We start from the raw sequence: 20,711 nt of genomic DNA, 5'->3' as shown, positions 1-20,711 counted from the left end.
GGGCTGGGAGTTTCATCACGGCCACGTTGAAAAGTGTCGGTGACAGCACTGCTACTTGTGGCATTCCTCTGTTAGGTGTGTCTACTCGCTGTGACCTCACATTTCCCAGCCCTATTGTGGCCGTGCGATCTGTGAGAAAAGCCCTCCCACCCTGCGTCTGCTACAAACAAACACCTACCCTTCAGCCGCCCGCCTCCACCTTATATTCCCAGACGTTTACACTACCGCCAACTGTCGGTGCTGTGGCACTCGCCCGGCTACGCTTCCGCATATGCTGTGGGAGTGCCCAGCACAGCACACACACATTAACACCACGACCCTCCCGTCGAGGTTGCGTGAGGCTCTACGGAACTCCGCCCTCGACGACCAAACTTGGGCGACCCAGCATGCCCGTGAGGCGGCGGCGAGGCAAGCCCTCGACGTCTCCTCATGGGAGGCTTAGGCCCGGCCATCATAAAGTGCTGGTCCTCTAATAAATGTATATTCCTCCTCCTTCTCCTCCGTCGTGGTAATGGGGAGGCCGCGTTTACGGTGGTATGAACCATTGCTTAAGGGAGTATGAGCCATTCATTGTCTTACCGTAACGGACAGATTTAATTTTAAAGCAATTTATTTTCGAAGAATCGCAAGTCTCAATGGTGGGCGAATGCTGCTAACCACGCCGCCGAGCAATCACGAGACATCGAACGCAAGCGACAACGGCGGCCTGCGGGCTTCCGTCAGTGACGTCGTTCTCTCCGTCGCAGCCGCTAGGTGTGTGTAGCCTCACTAAGAAACACGAAGACGTAACAAATAATTGAGAAATACTTTAATGAACCGCCGGGATTAACCCAGTGATAAACAACCGGGCCGCACGTTTCAGCTTCGCTGGTTTAATTACCATCTGTACGGAGTGCTCGGGCGGTGATTTTTTTTTTCTTTTTAGTTGTTATTCGTTCGTTATATATAAAAAAAAATGTACCTACTAGCCTGCTGAAACGTGTCTTGGAAACAGCTTATATGTGCTCTATATTTTTTGGTGGTCGTGGGCAAAGTTCATCGAAGAAATGCGAATACTTGCACGTCAGCGACGATCGCGGGCAGTGTGGTCCCGAGTGGTCCGAGCAGCGTGGTCCCAAGACCCGAGTGGTCTCTCGCCATTTTGTTTCTATCCCGCATCACCATATTTATCGGGAAGTTGAGATTCACCCCGCAATTTAGATTGTGGCTGCAGATACAAAGGCTGTCACCACCCTAAAACAAGACTTGCATATTAAGTTCGCCGGTCTGACCGACTATAATCGACGAACTCCCAACACGTTATCCATCGATGACCACCGGTCATGTGCCTTTGGGATGGTGTGGTTTGTGTCTCTCACACTGGCCCTGCTTCGCTACAGTTATGGAGATTTCAACATTCCAAAATCTTATCGGTGCAAATAAAAAAAAAAATGTTGGGGGCAACTCAAAGGAAATGCTTTTAGGGAAGATTAAAGAGGGATGCTAAGCTAGATTGGCAATTTACACTCTTTCCTTGCGCGGACACATGGTAAGTCGTAAATGAGGCAAAAACGAAAAGTCGAGTGGCGACGCCATTTTGAAGTTGCCGAACTAACTGCGAGTGACGCCATTGCTTTCTACAGGGTCCTGCATATTTCGCTTAGCGTGTTCGAAAAAAGGTATTGCGCTTCCGCTGCACTGTTCTTGCTGAAATTTTGCATAAAGATCGTATTTTGGAGTTCACGTCGTTCAGTGTAACACTTAGCCACATTTAGACTGATTTTTGAAAAATAAGTGCAAATTTGCCTCCTACTCTCCGGTGTTCCTCATAACACACTGTACAGTTTTTTTTTTTTTTTTTTTTTTTTTTTGCTCCGCTATAGTGGCGTACCTTTTTTTTCTGGCAAATAAACGAAGACGCAGTCCCGAAATAATACTTCACCAACCTACACTGATTTAATTCCACGCTCTAGTGATCCTTTACGTACCAGAGAAAACAGAGATAGATGTCCCGGCAACGATAATCCTGACGGTGCTCACATTACGGCCTCCGTCATACTTGAACACACCTCAAGCGGATTCTTGCTTCTCCTGCAGACGGTGCTGGAGATTTCTAGTTTGGGTGACTTGAATGCGTTAGTTTAATTCGTCTTCTGTCCAAAGCATTGCATGCAATTGCTCCTTACAGCGCCCCACGTTCTTTTTTGAAGACTGTCTTCCTTGGCGAGTTGCCACCCCTTTTCCGTATCGGGTATATATATATATATATATATATATATATATATATATATATATATATATATATATGTATGTTTCTAACCTCTTTCTAGCCTCTTTCGTGGGCCGGTCCCGAAGACGATGCAATCTAGATATACATGCCCCTGAGGCCAATGGGTATATGTGGCACAGGGTATTTTGCCCCTGGTGTCACTGAGTATGTGCGGCTGAGTATGTGCAATTCGGGCCACTTGGTATGCGAGGACAATGATTCTAATGATAATGATGATTGTGATAATGATTATTATAACTGAAGAAAAAAAATTGGAAGTCGGTTCACCATCTCGTGGACGTCGATCAAATGTTTTCCCTCCAGCGCGGCTTTGGAAATTAAATCGTACCGTTCATACACCCCAGGATGACACTGTCTTTCATCGACTTCGACTAAACGTTGAACAGCCATCCAACATTCATTTTTTTTTCATTTAAATATGATGTGCCCCCTCACCACATCTAAGTAATGCAAAGAGAGCACTGCGTACAGATGACGCGCTGACGATCGCGCTGACGAAGCATCAAGCCACCCCACGGCGCGAGAGCAGCTGAAACTTCAAACGAAAGCCCGTGCGCCCTTTTCGACGGAGCCCGCTTCCTGGCGGAGAATCAACGTCACACGCCTCTACGCAAGACTCACTGCCAGCAATATGTCACCGATTATGGCACTTTACTTCGACAAGTCGCTCAATATTGCAGAACGCGTATAACCGACACTGCGAGGTCGCCGCGCAGCAAAAACTAAACAAAAAATTAGGAGAGGGAGGCGGGGCTCGCGATGTAAACGTGACACGATCCTTCGGCTGCGATATGGGATAAAGCCCCTCCACCAGCCGTATTATATAGTACCTGGAGCTCCACCCACGTGCCACGGCCTGCTGGTCACCGGAAATGTGTGAAGGCTTTTTATTGCAATAGCAATTATATGGACACTCCAAGCAAATTTTTGCCGTCGGCTTCGCCTTTCGGGCAAAAAAACTGCGACTTTTTGACGTCAGCGTCGCCGTGAGGTTTCTTGTATATTTAGTTATATGTATGCCATATGTCACGTCATGCTATGACATGCGGGTTATATTGCCACACCATTCTAACACTAAAGTTGCTCAAACCAGGTCTTACATTCTTGACAAAATGCTTGACAAACCTAATACAGAGACGAACAATAACAGAGCTCAAACCTAAAAATAATCTCATTTTATTGGCGCGGCTGTGCACTACCTCCGGGATCGGCCCAGGAAAGACGTTTCACACATACCCGATAAGAAAAAGTGGCGGTAAAGTCGCTAAGAAAGACGTCGGCTTTAATTAATGAAACAAATGAAATTGTCCGACGGCAGGATTCGAACAGAGGACCCCTAGCACAACAGCTCGTTTTTACTTAGCTTACGTTTACTTCAATTCATACTGCCACTGCAGCTACGAGTCTTACGCTTCGTGTAATGTTCTAACATATTACTATATAGCTTAACAAAATACGTTGCGAGGCTAGTTGGTGAGGCATTTTTTTTCTTACGAAACGAGAGCTACATTGGCCGTATTCTCGCCGTTTCACTGTGACCGGTGGCCACACCGCGAGCTGAGCCGTTGCCTAGCAACCACCGCAGCTCCGCTCGCCGCGCCATCTGGCATGACGTCAGAGGAGGCGCCAGTGAAACCGCGTTGTAACAACAGAGGAGGAGCCGGCGTTGCATCGTATATATGGAATGGGCAGCTCGGTGGGATTCGTCGGCAGATATGAAAAGCGAGTCGGAGAGACTGAAAGAAGCCAGGCTTCGTCGTCGGAACGAAACCAAGAGGAGGCAGTGAGTCGAGGAGACGGAAGAATAACGAGCCGCACGCGTCGAGAAGAGTCGTAAGTACGAAGCGGCCAGGCGAGTGCATTCAGATGACGATAGCACCCGAAACGTGTTCAAGTCACTGGACGACAACCACTTGTCCTCCCGCCTCACCGACCACCTCGGAGACTATGGTCTTTGTGGCAATTGAGAAACAACAAGATCAAAACAAATGCGTTACACTTTAAAAATGTCTAGTCTTTAATGTAACCATAACTTAACGAGAGGCAACAACCAAACCTAAACACTCAGACGTACGAAGCTAAACGATAAAGATGTAACCGCAGAGAGAACCAAGCTAAACAATAAGATTATCCGTACCTGTCGCTACGCACACCCAGGCATAACTGAGTTAAGCCACAGCAAATTTTTTAAGGCGAGGACACAGAAAGACATGACAGGACGGGCGCTGACTCCAACTATGTCTATTGAAAGAGACACGTTACATTTATGGCACTGAGGGCATGTGCATTCATGACTGCAGGAAAAACCTATAAACAAAAACGAACAGTTGATTAAGGTGAACAGACTGCACATAATATCGCTTTGTTTAATCATCTGAATTAACTAGCACGCAGTGAGACTGACGTGGTGCTGACGCACGTGTCGGCTCTCTGCATGCATGATCAAGAAGTTAAAGCACCCTCTGCCCTCTCCTATATTAAAGCATAGCCTCGGAGGCTATGGTTTAATTCGGATCTCGGAGGCTATGTTTTAATGTAAGTGAGGGCAGTGAAGGGATCGCACTCGCGGACACTAGCCTAAGCAATGGGAGTGTCTACGATGGCAGTGAAACTCGCCTCCTGGCAGCATGGCGACGTGACGTTTCAAATTCTCAATCATATCTGCTCTAATAATAAATAAATCCGAAAATTTATTGCGGTAAGACGCTCCATAAATGGCACTTTACATCCAAAATGTTGGATGGGGCCTGACCAGGGTTAAGCCGAGAATCCATCGTTCGGTTTAAGTCTGACAGCGGCTGTATACATATACGTTGCGGAACCAGGATCGATTCCCGAATGGGAACGAAGAATTCGCTTTTCTGGTGACGTACGTCTTTCGCCAGGGAAACGTGAAGGTAATGATATTGATATCAGCGGCAGATATGACCAAATATCGCCACATTTTGCCCTTCGACTTCTAAAATAAACACGTAAGAGCCACAGTAACATTCAGCAATTAAGTCACTGAAACTTGCAGAAATCGGTTATGTACAATTTTATTTTCCCTCGTATATATATACAAAACGACGTTTTTTGCTCAGTGCGTATAAAATAATCTGAAAGCTGCGTTTATCGTGATGCAGAACTTGGTAAAATTTACAAACAGAAAAAAATTGTGTGCTCACGTTTCTACAGAGCGCGTCGTTAAATTGGAACCCTGTAAAACTACACGCAGTTTCAAGCGCGGCTTATTACCCCGTACCGTCATTTGCTCGTGGATAGCGGACAAAGCTGTGTAGTACCATTTGCGTAGTCTGTGGATACATGTATCTCCATTGCCGCGTTTATCACCACAAGACAAGCAACGCACGATGCAGAGGAACGCGCAAACGAAGCGCCTGGTACATACCCTGTCACGTTTAGTATAAGCCTTGTGGTAACAAACGCCACAATGGATCAATCGATAACCCGTGTGTACACGTACTAGTACTATAGGGGAGTGGTACCGTTTACGGGATACCGGAACACATGATACAAAAGCAGCACTGACTGCTGACGGTAGCGATCGAAGCCTTGTGAACGCTGCAACCCCTATACGTTATGCAGCTGCCGATGATTTGATGCGAGCGTTAAATGAACATATAGCGATGGCGGCAGTCTAGTAGTTCTGGTATGAACTCAGCTTCACAAGGCTAGCCGTACTGCTGCTAACGTCTTGTTTATGACTGCACTACCCGCACTTCGCAGCTTTTTTGGTCCACTCCAAGGTCTAGTCCTAAATGTTTCGAAGGTTGGCACGATTACTTTATTATTATTTTTTTGACCGTTTACAGTCGCCCGCGGCACTTGCACTGCCCCCAAACCATGGCCTCAGAGATCTCGGGCGCAGCGTGCGTGGGGGGTCTCAGAGGTCATGACCGAACTTGGGGGGGACTTCACACGCACGCACTCAAAGCTCTGCGTGCGTGTGAAGCTAACCAAACGGAACAAAGTGGACGGGGCACAGATATACATTTGCGTACGTGGAACGGAGCAATGCAGATACATACGCACAGGTACGTTTTACAGTTTGAAAAATATACATAAAAATAATCCAACGCTGGTTCTATCCAAAACAGAAAAAACGGCGCCAGGCAACCACTATATATATGTACACACACACACAGAGAGAGAGAGAGAGAGAGAGCTGGGTTTGACGGGTCCTGTCAGTGAGTGGGCCTATACTTTTGAAATTAAATAATTCCTTCAGATTGTATCGCAGCTTCCAGTGGTGGGTCTTTACGCAATACTGACTTCAAATTAAGGCTTCTACAAAATTATACAAGGCTTCTACAAAACGTTCCTAAATTGGCACTACAGCCCAGTATCCTTATATTAACGTGGCCGACTCGATTTTTTTTTTCTCGAGAATGTTAGGTGCCATGGTGAGTCGACATGTTTATATCAGAAGGTATTCAAAGACTGCGCGACGCCTGTAGCTCTCGTGTTGCAACGGACATTTTGATTCGGAGCATCACAGGAGCCCAGGGTGCGGAACAAATTTGGCAAGCATGACTTGAAACAGAAGAAGGCTCTATGGTGTCCTCGTTTAAAGCTATTCAGTGTTAAGCAATCCAATTAATGTGCGGCAAATAGCCCAGATTCAAAACTTGTTAGCATCGACAATAAAAAATTTTTTTTAATTGTATACAGCTTGTCAATAGATAGTTCTTTCTTCTGTTCATTACCCGTTTGTCATCTGCAACACACAGGAACATTGCAAGCTGCAGTTCACTGATGTTCTGGCTGCCGTTATTGTGGAGAGAGTGGGGGATTGGCGGGGGCAAGGATACGTCGCGGAGGAGCCAACAGAACAGTCCTCAAAATGGTCCAGGAGGGAAAGCGTCCGTAAAACGTTTCACATACGGGAAACGCGTTTGGCACTTCCAAACTCCCGAAGAGCTGCAACTTGCGTTGGAGGCTTCGCGCTTTGCTATACAAAAAAATCGGCTAAAAACACAGTTCCCGCCGTATCACACTTCTTTTTTCCTCTCCTGTCTCCGGCGCCGCACTATACTGGACACGTCAGAAGGGCACCCAGACGAGGACCGACTCTTGGAACTTGCGCGTGGTGAACTTCAGGTCCAGCTTGGGCCAAAAGTCCTCGAAGAGCTTGGACGAGTGCACCCCGAACATGTCGTATACGTGACGGTTCAGCAGCGAAAATCTGAAATGCGAGGAAGGGAAGCTTTTTTTTATTACGGCAAAGCTGTGTCTGAAGTTCTGGGAAGAAACCACTGTAATATAAATTTTAAAGAAGTGCAGGTGCACGTAGACAAGGAAAAACAGTTCATTTCGACGATTCGACCGAGGTCCGGCCTTCAGCATATATATACACACATACATATACATACATATACATACATACATATACATACATACATACATACATATACATACATATACATATACATACATACATATACATACATACATATACATACATACATACATATACATACATACTACATACATACACATACATACATACATACATACACATACATACATACATACATACATACATACACACATACACACACACACACACACACACACACACACACACACAGATGGTTTTGAGGCATGCCGTAGTGGAGGGCTCCGGATAAATTTTGACCACCTGGGGTTCTTTAACGTGCACTACAACGCAAGCACACCGGCGTTTTCGCATTTCGCCTCCATCGAAATGCGGCCGCCGCGAATGGGATTCGTTCCCGCGACCTCATGCTCAGCAGCGCAACGCCATAGCTGACTGAGCCACCCCAGCGGGTGTATATACCTCTGGGCAGGGACTCCGGAAGAATATTTTGATTGGAAAATTTTGAGGGAATTAGTAGTGATGCCCCGGCTTAACTTACTGTATCTGAGAGGGGTCGGCTCTAACGGCTGGGAAGGACACTGGCCTCCAGTAACAAAACCTGTAAAGGCGCATGCCCCAGCTTTCCCTGCCCCTCTTACCCTCCGCTTCCGGAGTGCCTGTTCGCGGGTATCTTATGATTTCTTATCTGTTTACCTTTTCTAGGGGTGTTTTTGCTTATACGAGTTATTGAAATTTTGGAGGGTGATCCAGTACGAAAACACCCCCCTTGATTAAACTTGCGTAGAACTCTCAAAAAACAACGGAGTGCTGGTTACTCCTTCATGCGGGAGTAACTGTTCTTGTCCAGTGTTTGACTCCATTTTTCAAGAATTCTCGCCGTTCCCGACGGAGTGGCCTGTGCTAGTCAATGTACTCCGCTGGGGATTCGGGTGGGGGGCGGTGATGAGACCGAGCGGATACTCAAAACGGAGTTAAAATATGGGACTAACAGTTAAAGGGGTAACAGTGCGACCTTCTGCCAATTGACACGTTGTATTAGCAGAAAGTGCATTGGATATACCGAGCAACAGGCTAGACAATTGCTGTAGCCAGATCATTTGCAGATCGTCCAAACAATCTATATCTACGTACCTATGAATATCATCAGCTAATATTTATGTCCACTGCAGTACAAAGGCCTCTGCATATATCCATCCGTATATTTATCCGTCCGCCAGTTTGTCTATTTATCGGTCCATCCCTCCGTTTATTTATTTATATAGCTATGTGAAAGCCATCTATTTCAAAAGTTCACAATCCGCAATCACACGGAGTTGAGCTCTGCCGAAGCTGCAGCAGCGAAACTTTGCAAATAAACACTCTGGCTTAATTAACGAGCAACACGCTTACATCAACAATTCGCGAAAAGCTGAGAGAATTCATACACGCGCGAGCTTCTCACAAAAATGTCAATCGGAAAGGTCTCAAGAAGTCGGCGATCAATCAACCACCGCTTGTCGAAGTTCTTCGGTGCTGAGGAGTCGGAATTTCGCATATAACGCAACTGCAGGATCCTTTATTAAAGCTATCACGCAGCACGATTTAAAAAACGAGCAACGGCGTTACGCGTAGCAAACCTAGTGCGTATTGTTTCCAGTACAGTGGCATAGCCATCAGTATTTTTTTGTTACTGAGATTTAATTAATTATAATTAACTATCTAACTCGAGAAGTACTGTCCTAATTATCAAAGTGTCAATGAGAAAGTTGTAGAGCAACATGAAAAACTCCCGATACAGCTTTCTGTTGCTCAATACGTGCTACATAAATGTGTTTTTCCGAGCGTGAAAGAAGCCCGCGAATACACGCAAAATGCCTCGAGCGGCCAGTCGTGCGGCAATTCTGCGTGTATTCACGGGCTTCTTTCACACTCGGAAAAACACTTTTGTAGCATGTATTGAGCAACAGAAAGCTGTATCGGGAGTTTTTAATGTTGCTCTAGAATCTTCTCATTGACACTTTGATAATTAAGACAGTAATTCTCGAGTTATATAAATAATTACAATTAAATCGCAGTAACGAAAAAAATACTGAGGCTACTCCACTGTACTGGAAACAATACGCACTAGGTTTGTTTCGCGTAACGCAGTTCCTCTTTTTTTTTAATAGTGCTGCATGATAGCTGGGACACGCTGTATACATATATATTATACATTAACGTATAACGCCAACAGAGCTGGTGCAAAGAAATATGTAAAGGGGACGAGCATAGGTCAATCCCGGAGTCCGTGCAATGTCAATCTGATTGCGCGGTGGCTCTGATTGCTTAAGAATGTTTTATTGTGCCGTTGGTGTAACCGCTTCGCGATGCTTTAAAATGAGTTATGATTGTTCGTTTCTTTCTCTGTGTGTGTTTGATGCTGAGAGTGCCTCTTTTGTAATGTTCGACACTGGTCGAACAAGAAATGTTGCCGGAGCCAATGTTTCCACAAGGATCGACTTGTCTCCACTATAGGGCGAAGACAAATCCCATTCGTCTATTTTCCTGTGGACTTTTGTCTAGTTTGACTCTTTTTAAAGGTACGTGAGGCCAGTCCCGGAGTCCGTGCAGATCATGTTACACGCCGACTTACATCGCGATCTCCCCATGAACGTCGTCGACTACTACGTACAATGTGTCCGCCGATATAAAAGCGGGAATTCGCGACAACGTGGCGTGCAACTTAACACACGCGTGTATAGACCGATAGACTCACTAGAAGCGTCATGCGACGTCACACGAGCAAGCTGAAACGCAAAACTTCTTGCTTTATACGCAGACGTACCTGCCTGATGACAGCCTGTTGAGGAAAGTCCAATATGTCGGCCTGAGATTGTGTGGCTCGAAGACCGCCTGGAGAAGAAGAAAAAAAATGGGAACGTCCATGAGTTGCAAGTGAAACGTGCCATTCTTGGCCAATCCCCTCATTAACTATGTGCCCACATTATTTGAGGCCATCATCGTCAACGAAACGGAACACCGACCAGTCTACATGATTGGGAAGCAAAAACTTGGGAGACGCTTAAGCTTCGCCATTAAGAGCGTAACGCGATAGCATTTAAGGGTCCCCGACTGCTTCTCACGCTTCCCGGCAACTGAAGCCTATGCAACCGTAAACTTTACCGGGAAATGCTTGCGGCGAACGAAGGCGAGCTTTCTGGTTCTTTTTTTTTCTTTGCCTGTCACGGCCGGCGCCGCCACTGCCGCGCGGAGGCGAGCGCCATCTGTTGCTGCAAGGAAACGAGCGGCGCGAGTCGTGCTGTGGTTTGTAGAAAAGTCTCGCTCACGGACAAAGCCGAATTTTCTGCTTAACGGGGCACTTAAAGCTATCGCTTAAGAACACGCATAGCCTCAAGAATATAGTGGCACGGTTAAAATATATGTTGGCGGCTAGAAACGCCACCGCCTATGCCGTTTCTCTCGAACGAAAACGTGAAACAGCACATTTAAAGTTTGTATACTCAACTACGCGCGCTATTTTCACGAAGGGTTGGATAAGTCACGCAGCATGTGAAGGGGCACTGCTCATGCATGAATACAATGTACACAAACCGCGTAGGTGCACATACGAAAGTGCACAGAACACAGTCCCACTTCATCAGGCACACGTGAATTACTGTATTTGTTCGATTATAAGGCTGTCACGATTATACGGCGGGGGTGTAAGTCGGGGGACCCTCGAAAAACAAAAAAAGAAGTATGCACACTAATATAAGGCGATATAGAGTAACCGACGAATTATTCAGACTCAGAGAGCAAGCCCGAAATACCGAATAATCGGGAGCACCTAGAATAATCGGAATAATCCGTGCGAGCTATGCAAATTTTGCCTTGAGGTGCGACTTCACAGTATCGCAAATTTCGCCTTATAGTGTGGCGTTACAGCAACGCGCGCTGCGCTGCTGTGAAGCCGCACCATAAGGCACAATTTGCACTACCGTGAAGCCACACCTCGAGGCGAAATTTGTATTTAAGCCGCACTCCGCTTTTACTGTGAAAATGTTTTGAATTTTCACTGCAGGTATATGCACAAAAATACAATACCGCCCCACCTGCCAAGGATTACTAGTTGCTACAACTTGCGCTGTCATCTAAACTCTGGATCACCGAAAATGTGGCGCTGCTGCCACATTGAAATTGAAACTGCATCTACCAGCTTCACGCACAAGGCCGTGAATGATTTCGAGGCTAATGATTATGTGGAATAACCTCGCCTTATATTCTAATAAATACGGTATATGTACCCAGTGACTATTTATAGATCTGTTCAAATAATAACTCACTCGCGTCTGATATAAACAACTCGTACTTGTGCGTCATGCTTTGTGGCGATGGATACGATTCCGGCATAGACCGTCCGTAATGACTGTCGACAGCGCTAGCTTTTTCTGAAATACGCAGGAATTCCATTGCGTGTTTATGGCAAAGAATGGGCCGCGCTGGCGCAAGAGGTATTCGGCTGGCGCCGCACATCCCCGCAGAGCGCGCGCGTAGAAGTGTAGGATAATCAGTTGTTTATAGAAGGATAGACAAGTAAGGAAGTTATTGCTGACCGCACCGCAAATGTCTAGCTACACCTGCCGACACCTGGAATTCGGTCAGGGAGTGACATTATGGGCAGTGGCTAACGCAAGAGGTACTGAGCTGGCCCCGCAAGTCCAATCGTCGCGAAGAAGCTAACACTAAAGGTATTTCTATCCGCATTGCTTTATTTGAACGACCATGACGATGGCAGAAACTACTAAGCTACGATACAGAACCTTATGTAGCTACAAAGCAACTCCGCAAAGGAACATTTTACACTATGTGCTTGCTGATATGAAAAATGGCACAATGATATATTACCGCGCACAAAAGCTCAATGCAAAAAAAAAGAGCTATTTTCAAAACTCTGCAAAGATGGTTTGAACACATCCAAGCTTTCGTGCATGATTCCTATCGCGCCATGACATACACGAGCTGCAAAACATTCTTCGGCCGGGTAACTCAGTGAATTCTGAAATGTCATCACGTGCAGTTATCTTCACAATAGGCACTCGTGTACTTACCGCGTAAAACAGCACCGCGCAAGAGACAGAGTAGAGAAGAACGGGTGAGTTGGGGACGCACGGAAGAACGCCTTTGTCCATCCCTGCCATGTAGACGTTCTGCGAGCGCAAAAACACGAAATAAGAAAAAAAAAAAAGGTACAAGTGGCAAGTTTAAGGGGCACTAAAAAAGCAACAGATACTGTCGAACCAGAATAGCGAATTATTCTCTATATCAAACACGCGAAGCTCACAGGTCGATAACTTCTGTAAAAGTGCTCCCTCCTAACAAACTGAACATTGAATACACCGAACTATGGCCGTACGATGCCAGCGGAAAACACAATCTCGCGCACCGAGAATGCCATTATTAGTGACGCTGAGAAACAGTTCAAGGCACAGGCAAATATTATTGCCATACTACGCGTATAGTTTTGAATAAATGGATTCCTCCCTTGCTTGTGTTCTCCCACTGGGGATAACAAATCCATGTATTTTGCATCACAAAAGTTCGTTTTAAGCTTAGTTTAAGCTATAGTTTGCGCGTGTCGAACTACTGTGATATAGAACTATTTTTAGCTCATAATCATGTTCGCTGTAACTGGGTTCAATTTTTAATCAGGTTAGGTCGGTAAAGTATACTCGCAAAACAATAGCTTCGTATATTTGGCTGAAAAAGAAATAATTCCTTACTTCGAGGAAATGAAGGCCCAAGCAGACATCTCTCGAATTTCACGCCGAAAGCTCAGCGCCATTGCGGTACTTAAGCCGTTTTGGCTTGAAAAGCTTTAGAAACTTCCTAAGTTGAGTCTTTGCTTTCTTAGCATGCTATGTAGTTCTTTGCCGATAAACATTAAACTGGACCACAGTAGACTCCGTCAAAATTTATGCTGTCACGGTGAGCTCGAGAACACCAGATACTTGTGCACTTTAGCCGCCCATTTATTTTGATCCAGGTTCCCGAGTCTTTCTTCAAAACTAATTTTGCTCTGCGCTTCTCTGACTTAAAAAGAGGCCCGACCCATGTCACCCTGCACTGCCTCATTTGTGGTTTTACCGTGGACTCCCAAAGCCAACAGTATAGCGATCTTTGGTTAACTTCGCAACCCGACAAGATAGCCGATTTTAAGCCTAGAATGGCATTTCTGAACGTTAGCACTGGCACCATTACTCATTTCCAGATTCCACGCACCACCACATATTTATTGTGGCCCCCGAAATGCACTATGCTTCATTATTGCTGCATTCCGCTTCCCCTTTATTTTCTGATTATCTTGGTGGGTGCTCGTGTAAGTCTTTCCTTCGTTTATGTGTACGCCGCGGTATTTATATTGCTTCACTATGGGTATGACTTGCTGTTGAATTGACACCCCGTAATAACTGGTCTCTTCATCAAAGGTCATAATTCCTGATTTCTCTGTGCTAAACGTAAGGCCTGGATTTGTCGCTGCGTTGCCACACGTATTCATTACTCGAGGAAATGAAGGCCCGGCCGACACGAACCTGGCGTCATGAATTTCGACAGCCTTTGCGTGTGGTTGTAAATTTAACCGTTTACTGACAAACGATTATTACATTGCATTTTAAAGGAGCCGAACGCTAACTCCAGGAAGTTTTGGTAGTCTTTTCTGCGCCAAAATGGCCCAGGAAGACGCAAGAATAGTTCGAAATCTGTGACGTGACACTGACGTGTTGACGCTGCGGTTCAGGCGCAAAATTGCAAGAATGCTTGCCCTTCGTTTCCTCAGCTAGTGATCAACCTTTCGCAGCAAAAAAAAAAAATTATGCAAATACAGTTTTGAAAAAAAAAACATGTAATCAGTCTAAATATAGTTTAACGAAAGTCATTAAGTGGGCAGCTGCTATATGCGGGGTGTCACAAAACACGGAGCAGTCTGGCATACGTTGGAGCCGTTTCTTACCTCGACGAGCTTCCAGACTAGGTAGAGTGCAATACTGGGACTGGGGTACCAGAACATGGAGAGTCCTGCCAGAAGACCAGCCGGCAGGGCGTGCCAGTCGCTGCGACCGTCGCCGCTCCATCGCAGCAGGCAGCTTACCAGCTGGAAACAACGTACGGGGATGTTCATATATTCATCGTACGGTGTCTCCAGTGATCTCGGTAACGAAGGAAATGACAACAGAATAGTGCGAACATAAAAAAATGGCACTTATTGCTTATCTACACAAGAATACGCGATATACCGCAGTATATGCAAGGAATAGTTCCTCCACGATGGAACACGTTGACGAATCAGTGAAGTTCGACTCACCACGGAAGGTTACCAAGTGAGTGGTTCACCCATGCCCGACAGCGACGTCTATTCGCGACTGCGTTCTCGTGAACGGAAGGCTCGTCCGAGCGATTGTGGTCGCCCATGCGGGTGCCTCTCCAAAGCCGCAGAGCGAAATTAGCGCAAACAATTGGCGAAAAGACTAGACAGTACAGAGCCCTATATCAACTAACCTTTATTGTTCGATTCAGCAGAAAATACATGCCATAATCAGAAAAGCGAAACAATGACTTCAGGAAGGACACCTTTCGCGCATGGACACTTAAGCGTGCACCCCACGCGCCTAAGAAAGCAGTTCAAGTTTCTTTTAAAGCGAAGCTTTTATTGCCTCCTACTCCCACATTACGGATGCTGTCTTGCTGAGTTAGACAACACCTTGGGGCGCTGGGTACGAGCAACTAGCTATATGCCAGTGCCCAGTGGGCATGTGCCCACCCTTGGTCAATTTCTCAGAATGGTTTTGTGTGTGTGTCTCTAGGGCACAAAAGCATAGAATACCTAAATGCATTTAGATATGTGTCGTACTTCCCTGTGCATACTGCTTCTCATCAACATTATTTCCCCAACAAGCATAATACAGTGGAATATCGTTGATACGATTCTGCATAATGCGTTTTTCGGGATAATACGTTTTGTTTTTCTTATATACGATTATTTTCGGATACTACGATTGCCGGATGACACGATTTTCCGGTTCCCGTGGAGATCGTGTCAACGAAATTGTCCTTTGTCCTCGTAACACCGACAGAGGCTGTTTCGTGTCATACGCTACTGATGCTGCCTTGCTAACTATACAAGCTTCGGGTCATTTAGATTCCAGCATTACGTTAGATTGGCGTTTGTTTGTTTCGTTTGTAGAAAAGGAAGCCACACTGTCGCGCGTGTCACCCGAGGCCAGCAATCTCTATTATCGCTCTTGTCAGCCTATCGCGACTTCTGCGCGCAGCCACATCGCGTTATCAAATCTCAGTGCGTTTCTCACCTATGGTCTACTTAGTCAATTCGTTTGTCCCACCTTTGCGCTAACTAGCAGTAAGCGAACGAAGCTTAACGCGCTTCGGTGCCGAGGAAAAAAAAAACAGCCCTGGTCTGTCTCTCGAACTGCCAAAGCACCGAACTGTCCTGCACGTACGTACATCACTACAAGCAGGCGCGCGCAGCGTTCATAAACGAGGAAATTAAACACGACGCAGTGTACACATGTGCAAAGAGTCGGCTGCAGAGTCGACAAATGAGGTCACTGAAAAGCACTGGCGCAAGTCCTTGGCGCCGCGTGCAATAGCGCGTGCTGCTGTCAAGACGTGTGTATATATAAACACGCTCGCTCCGAGCAAAGATCCAACGTTCGGCGCGAACGTCACGCGAAGTGACGGAGTATACAGAAAGCAGAAACAGATCCTTTGTGGGCAGTTCATGTGATCAGTGGCCGCGTTTTCGCGAACTAAACGTGATCGAGCGCTTTTTGTCTGCGGACAGATGGGAGCATCAACAGCAGCGCGCGCCCCACAGCAATAATGAAACAGTGCATTTTGGGGCCACGATAATGACGTACGTGTTCGAGATCAATGGACAAGCATATCGTGCATATTTTGATGTGAACCTGCCCGCTGTCAACATTAAGAGGGATCCTCGTGCCACGAATTAACATTCATCCACAACCGCACCGCCCCCTCCCTCCCCGCCCATCTCCAGTTTTACCAAATTTTGTGTTGACAAAACCTTAAAAAAAGGAATTTAGACATTGTGTCGGCTGTATATAGACTTATAGTAGAATATTTCACCTGTCACAAACTAGTCCTTTTGTTTATATATGCTGACCGCAGATTAAAGTCCTTAATATGTATTTCCTTTGGTCTATAGAGATTCATAAACTTCCGAATGAATTAGTTTGTAAAAGCTGCAGACATTAGTTTAAAAAGTGTAAGGCCATATGTTAACAGGAACAGGCTGTCTACATACAGAGACAGCCTCTTGCCCAATGGCGTTACACTTTTTATGTATATACATGCTTGGATGAGTTGGTTGTAGTAGTCCATTCACGTGGCATATCGCTCGCAAAGCTAGTGAAATTGCATGGAAGGACAAGCACGTACCAGCGCAAACACTGCTCTGGCGTTTGTACCTTTCCCGTCCTTTGTCTGGCATTGTGCGCTACCATATACAGTAATGTCTATAAACAACCGACAGATTTGATAGAAAAACGCTATATAGCTATCTATAGCTATCAATATATATATATATATATATATATATATATATATATATATATATATATATATATATATATTATACATACAGTGGAACCTCGTTGATATGATTCTGCATAGTACGTTTTTCGAGATAATACATTTTTTCTTATATACGATTACGTTCGGATAATACGATTTTCGGATGATAAGTTTTATTTGAATTCCCCTGAAGATCGTATGAACGAGATTCCACTGTATATATTAAAGGATGGGTGCATGCTACTCCGCAGATCCGCTTCCACCAGCTCCAAACAAGCCCTTCAATTACCCTGTAGATGCCGGCGAAGGAGCCGAGGAATGCGCCCAACCAGAGGTTGCTCCGCCGGAAGAGCACAGGGTAGATGCAGCTCACGTCCTGCGCCAAGCGACGCCTCGCGGCCACCAGCCGAAACAGCAGCCGCAGGCCACAGCCCAGCATGAAGGGGCGCATGAAACCCTGCGAATAGACGCAGTTGTAAGCACGTCTATACCACAACCCGAAAATATATAGCACCGAGAAAGTCGGTGATCAGCGCTTCGCATATATAACCACGCAGGCACGAGAACTGATTTTTACGGCCGGTGACTAGAGCAGCACCAGTTGGCTGCGTGCTCTTTTTGACGTGTCCGCGGACGCTATAGCTGTAAACATGTTAGGTCAAGTTTACAAGGCACCATCTGAACGAGTTCTTGTATGTAGTAACAGCTGAGGAATAAGCTGGATATCCGAAGTTTTGCAGTCGCCGTACACGACTAAAGCAGAACTATTAGATGACTGCACCAGTCTATAGACTGGTCAGGATGGCCCGAAGTTTATAGTGGAGAAGAAGGACGAGGTAATGAGGGTGTAAGGCCTGAAGCCTTCCGATGAGCACATAAACCCTGCGACCGACTAGCAAATGAGTGGAACAGCGGCGCCGGTATGCATGTTAGTCCGAGCCGGATTAATCACTAACCTATGGCGTATCATTGTCACGTAGTAGTGACGATGATGAAAACAGTCGTAAAATTGCGTATGACGAAACTGATTTTTGATTGGGCGAACCTGTGCCCACAAAAGCAAGCTACACTCGAAGCACAACGATAACACTGAACACAGTCGGCTATCGTCGAAAATATGATCAGCGGCGAAACGTGTCGGCTTTTATACAAGAGTCATCGAAGGTACCAGAGTAACCCCTGGTGCCGGCGTGTCTTCCAGAAAGTATACTAGACAATTCGCGTAGCTCATACAATCAGATTACATAAGCGTCGGTGACGACAGACAACGGATAGAAGCATCGATAACGTTCGAGAAACTTCCGATACATGCTGGCGCGTCCTGTGCCTAGCGACAACGGTTAACATTTGTTAGCCTGTGAAAAGCGGTCACCGGTGAAAGAAACATGCACACGTGTCAATCTACATATATCCAAATGCCACCGCGGTGCATAGCTCTGCAGCGTTCATAGCACGTACCCCCAAGAGCACGCCTTTAACAATCCCTCCCCTTCCCGCGAGCAACTAAAACCTACATATGGTCTGAAATCAAGAGTTCGACGAAAACTCGTTTGGTCGGGATTGCTCATAGTCAAAGGTAAAACGGGCGCCGACCAAAAACATAAAAAGAAAGGAAAACAAGACGCGAAGGGAAGTAATGTAATCTAACGTTACGTTAGATTTGCGGTTTCGTTTTGTTCGTAGAAACGCAAGTCACACTGTCGCGCGTGTCACCCAAGGCCAGCAATCTCTATTGCCCCTATTATCGTTCTTGTCAGCCTATCGTGACTTCTGCGCGCAGTCACAGTGCGTCTCTCACTTATAGCACATTGTGAACAAGGCCCCCCCGTGGGAGCCGAAACGTCGTGTTTTTCTTCTTTTTTTATGTTTTTGGTCGGCGTCCGTTTTACCTTTGAATGCGTATGGCCCTACCTGAAAGACGTGCGCCGCGCATCCCCGCTTGTGACCGCAGGACCAGTGCCTGGCGTTCAGTCCGAGCGCGGCGAGCCTCTTCTGCGTCCACGACCCTTGGTCGTCGAGCAGTCGAGACGCGTAGTCGACGAGCTGCCAGGCCTTCTCGTGGGCCTCGCCGCGGCCGGCGAGGTCCTCGGGAGGACTGTCCACCCCCGCCCGCAGGATGGGCGGCGTGGGCGAGCTGCCCGTCGAGCTGGGCGTGTGGGAGGAGCACGAACTGCCGCCGGACGACAGCACTTCCTCGCGACCCACGATGAACTGGAAGGCCCGGCTCACGGGGTCGTTGGAGAAGCCGCTGCGCCGGATCACGTACAGGAACAGCGCGGACGCGACGCTGAACAGGATGACCTGCGAGTGCCACAAGGTCACGGGGGGACAGCGAGCTGTAATATATCTGCACTTACGCAAGCGCTGCAAGAGTGCGTCTTTACGCCTGGCAGGAGTAAAGTAGCCTGGCGTATTGCTCATTTGGGCTCTCTTCAGTAAAGTATTAAGCGAATAAATGACACGTATCTCTGTTCTGTGTACTACTTGGACAAACAAGTGGTGCAGGCCAGGTAACATTTCACACCACATGTCTTATGCCGTGAACATCACCGCCAAATAGCGTCAACGAACGCAAACAGCACAGAAAGCTTCGCTTACATCGATTCCAACAGTGCGTGACATCTGCCTATTTTCTTGTGTTCTCCGTTTCCTGCTGCACATAACCTTTCGAAAGGTCTGATAACACCCCATAAGGCAGTGTTCATGTATAGCTACGCTCAAGAAAAAAAAATAAACAAGAAAGACCTCAATCCATGTATTCAAATTCATCGGGTACACCTGCCAGAGAAGTATTCGACATGCAACACTTTTGATGTGTAGATTAAAGCTGTATACGCAACAAAACAAACATCTTCCATGCACATCAAATGCGCTTCTGACGCAACAAACACGCTTCGGAACGTCGGGAGCAAGAAAAAAGAAAAAAGCTCTTCCGATGAGCGATATACACCGTGTCTAAGGGACGATAGCGCGCCGCGCCATGACTCAAAACACTGTGACCTTGTACAAAGTCTCTACAGCCGCGCTTCCGGGCTCTTCAGCCCAGAACTGAAGATGACGCGCCGTAAAGCTGCTGCTCCGCCGCCTCCGGGGTGTCGCCAGACGTTAAGTTACGAAATGATGCCGGCATCACGTGATCGTTTCCTCGATACCCTCCGTACTCTCTTTCCTATAGCAAGACATGGCGGAAGGCAGCAAAAAACTGATCACGAATGACCACCCACAGTGGCAGATCGTTATACGCAGGCTATCCCTGTCTCTTTAAACTCGATGTGGATCGCACGTCGGGTACTAAGTGATTGGGAATGCGCATGTGACGCAACAAAACTGTTCGCCAACGCTATCAGTTCGAAAGAGGGGAGGGGCCCGCGGACAAACGACGACACGAAGCGAGAGAAAAAGTCACGCGTTCAAAGCAATTCCCCATACACTTCGGTAGGTAAGTGATACAGTTCGTTTGTTTTGGTCTTGCTTACGAGTTCATCCGATCATCAGGTTGCATCACTGACGACCATTTAGTCGTCTCCTTTC

At 46.5% G+C, this 20,711-nt stretch overlaps 1 protein-coding gene across 1 annotated transcript in view; it reads right to left on the bottom strand.

Moving 5' to 3' along the window:
* Positions 1–5,138: 5,138 nt before the first annotated feature.
* The window catches only part of LOC119461204 (transmembrane protein 135), a 59,859-nt gene continuing 44,286 nt past the window's right edge, over positions 5,139–20,711 (bottom strand). Inside the window, exons 6-11 of the mRNA XM_037722426.2 lie at positions 19,092–19,481; positions 17,470–17,637; positions 14,581–14,721; positions 12,680–12,778; positions 10,417–10,484; positions 5,139–7,457 (exon numbers count right to left, since the gene is read on the bottom strand). Coding sequence (XP_037578354.1) covers positions 7,316–7,457; positions 10,417–10,484; positions 12,680–12,778; positions 14,581–14,721; positions 17,470–17,637; positions 19,092–19,481 — 1,008 coding nt within the window. The 3' untranslated portion in view covers positions 5,139–7,315. The remainder of the gene's footprint in view (positions 7,458–10,416; positions 10,485–12,679; positions 12,779–14,580; positions 14,722–17,469; positions 17,638–19,091; positions 19,482–20,711) is intronic.

Source organism: Dermacentor silvarum, chromosome 8 (genome assembly GCF_013339745.2).
Source record: "Dermacentor silvarum isolate Dsil-2018 chromosome 8, BIME_Dsil_1.4, whole genome shotgun sequence".
NCBI classification, from domain to species: Eukaryota; Metazoa; Arthropoda; class Arachnida; order Ixodida; family Ixodidae; genus Dermacentor; species Dermacentor silvarum.
The sequence above is the reverse complement of the archived record's forward strand: the minus strand, read 5'-3'. Positions and strand labels throughout refer to the sequence as shown.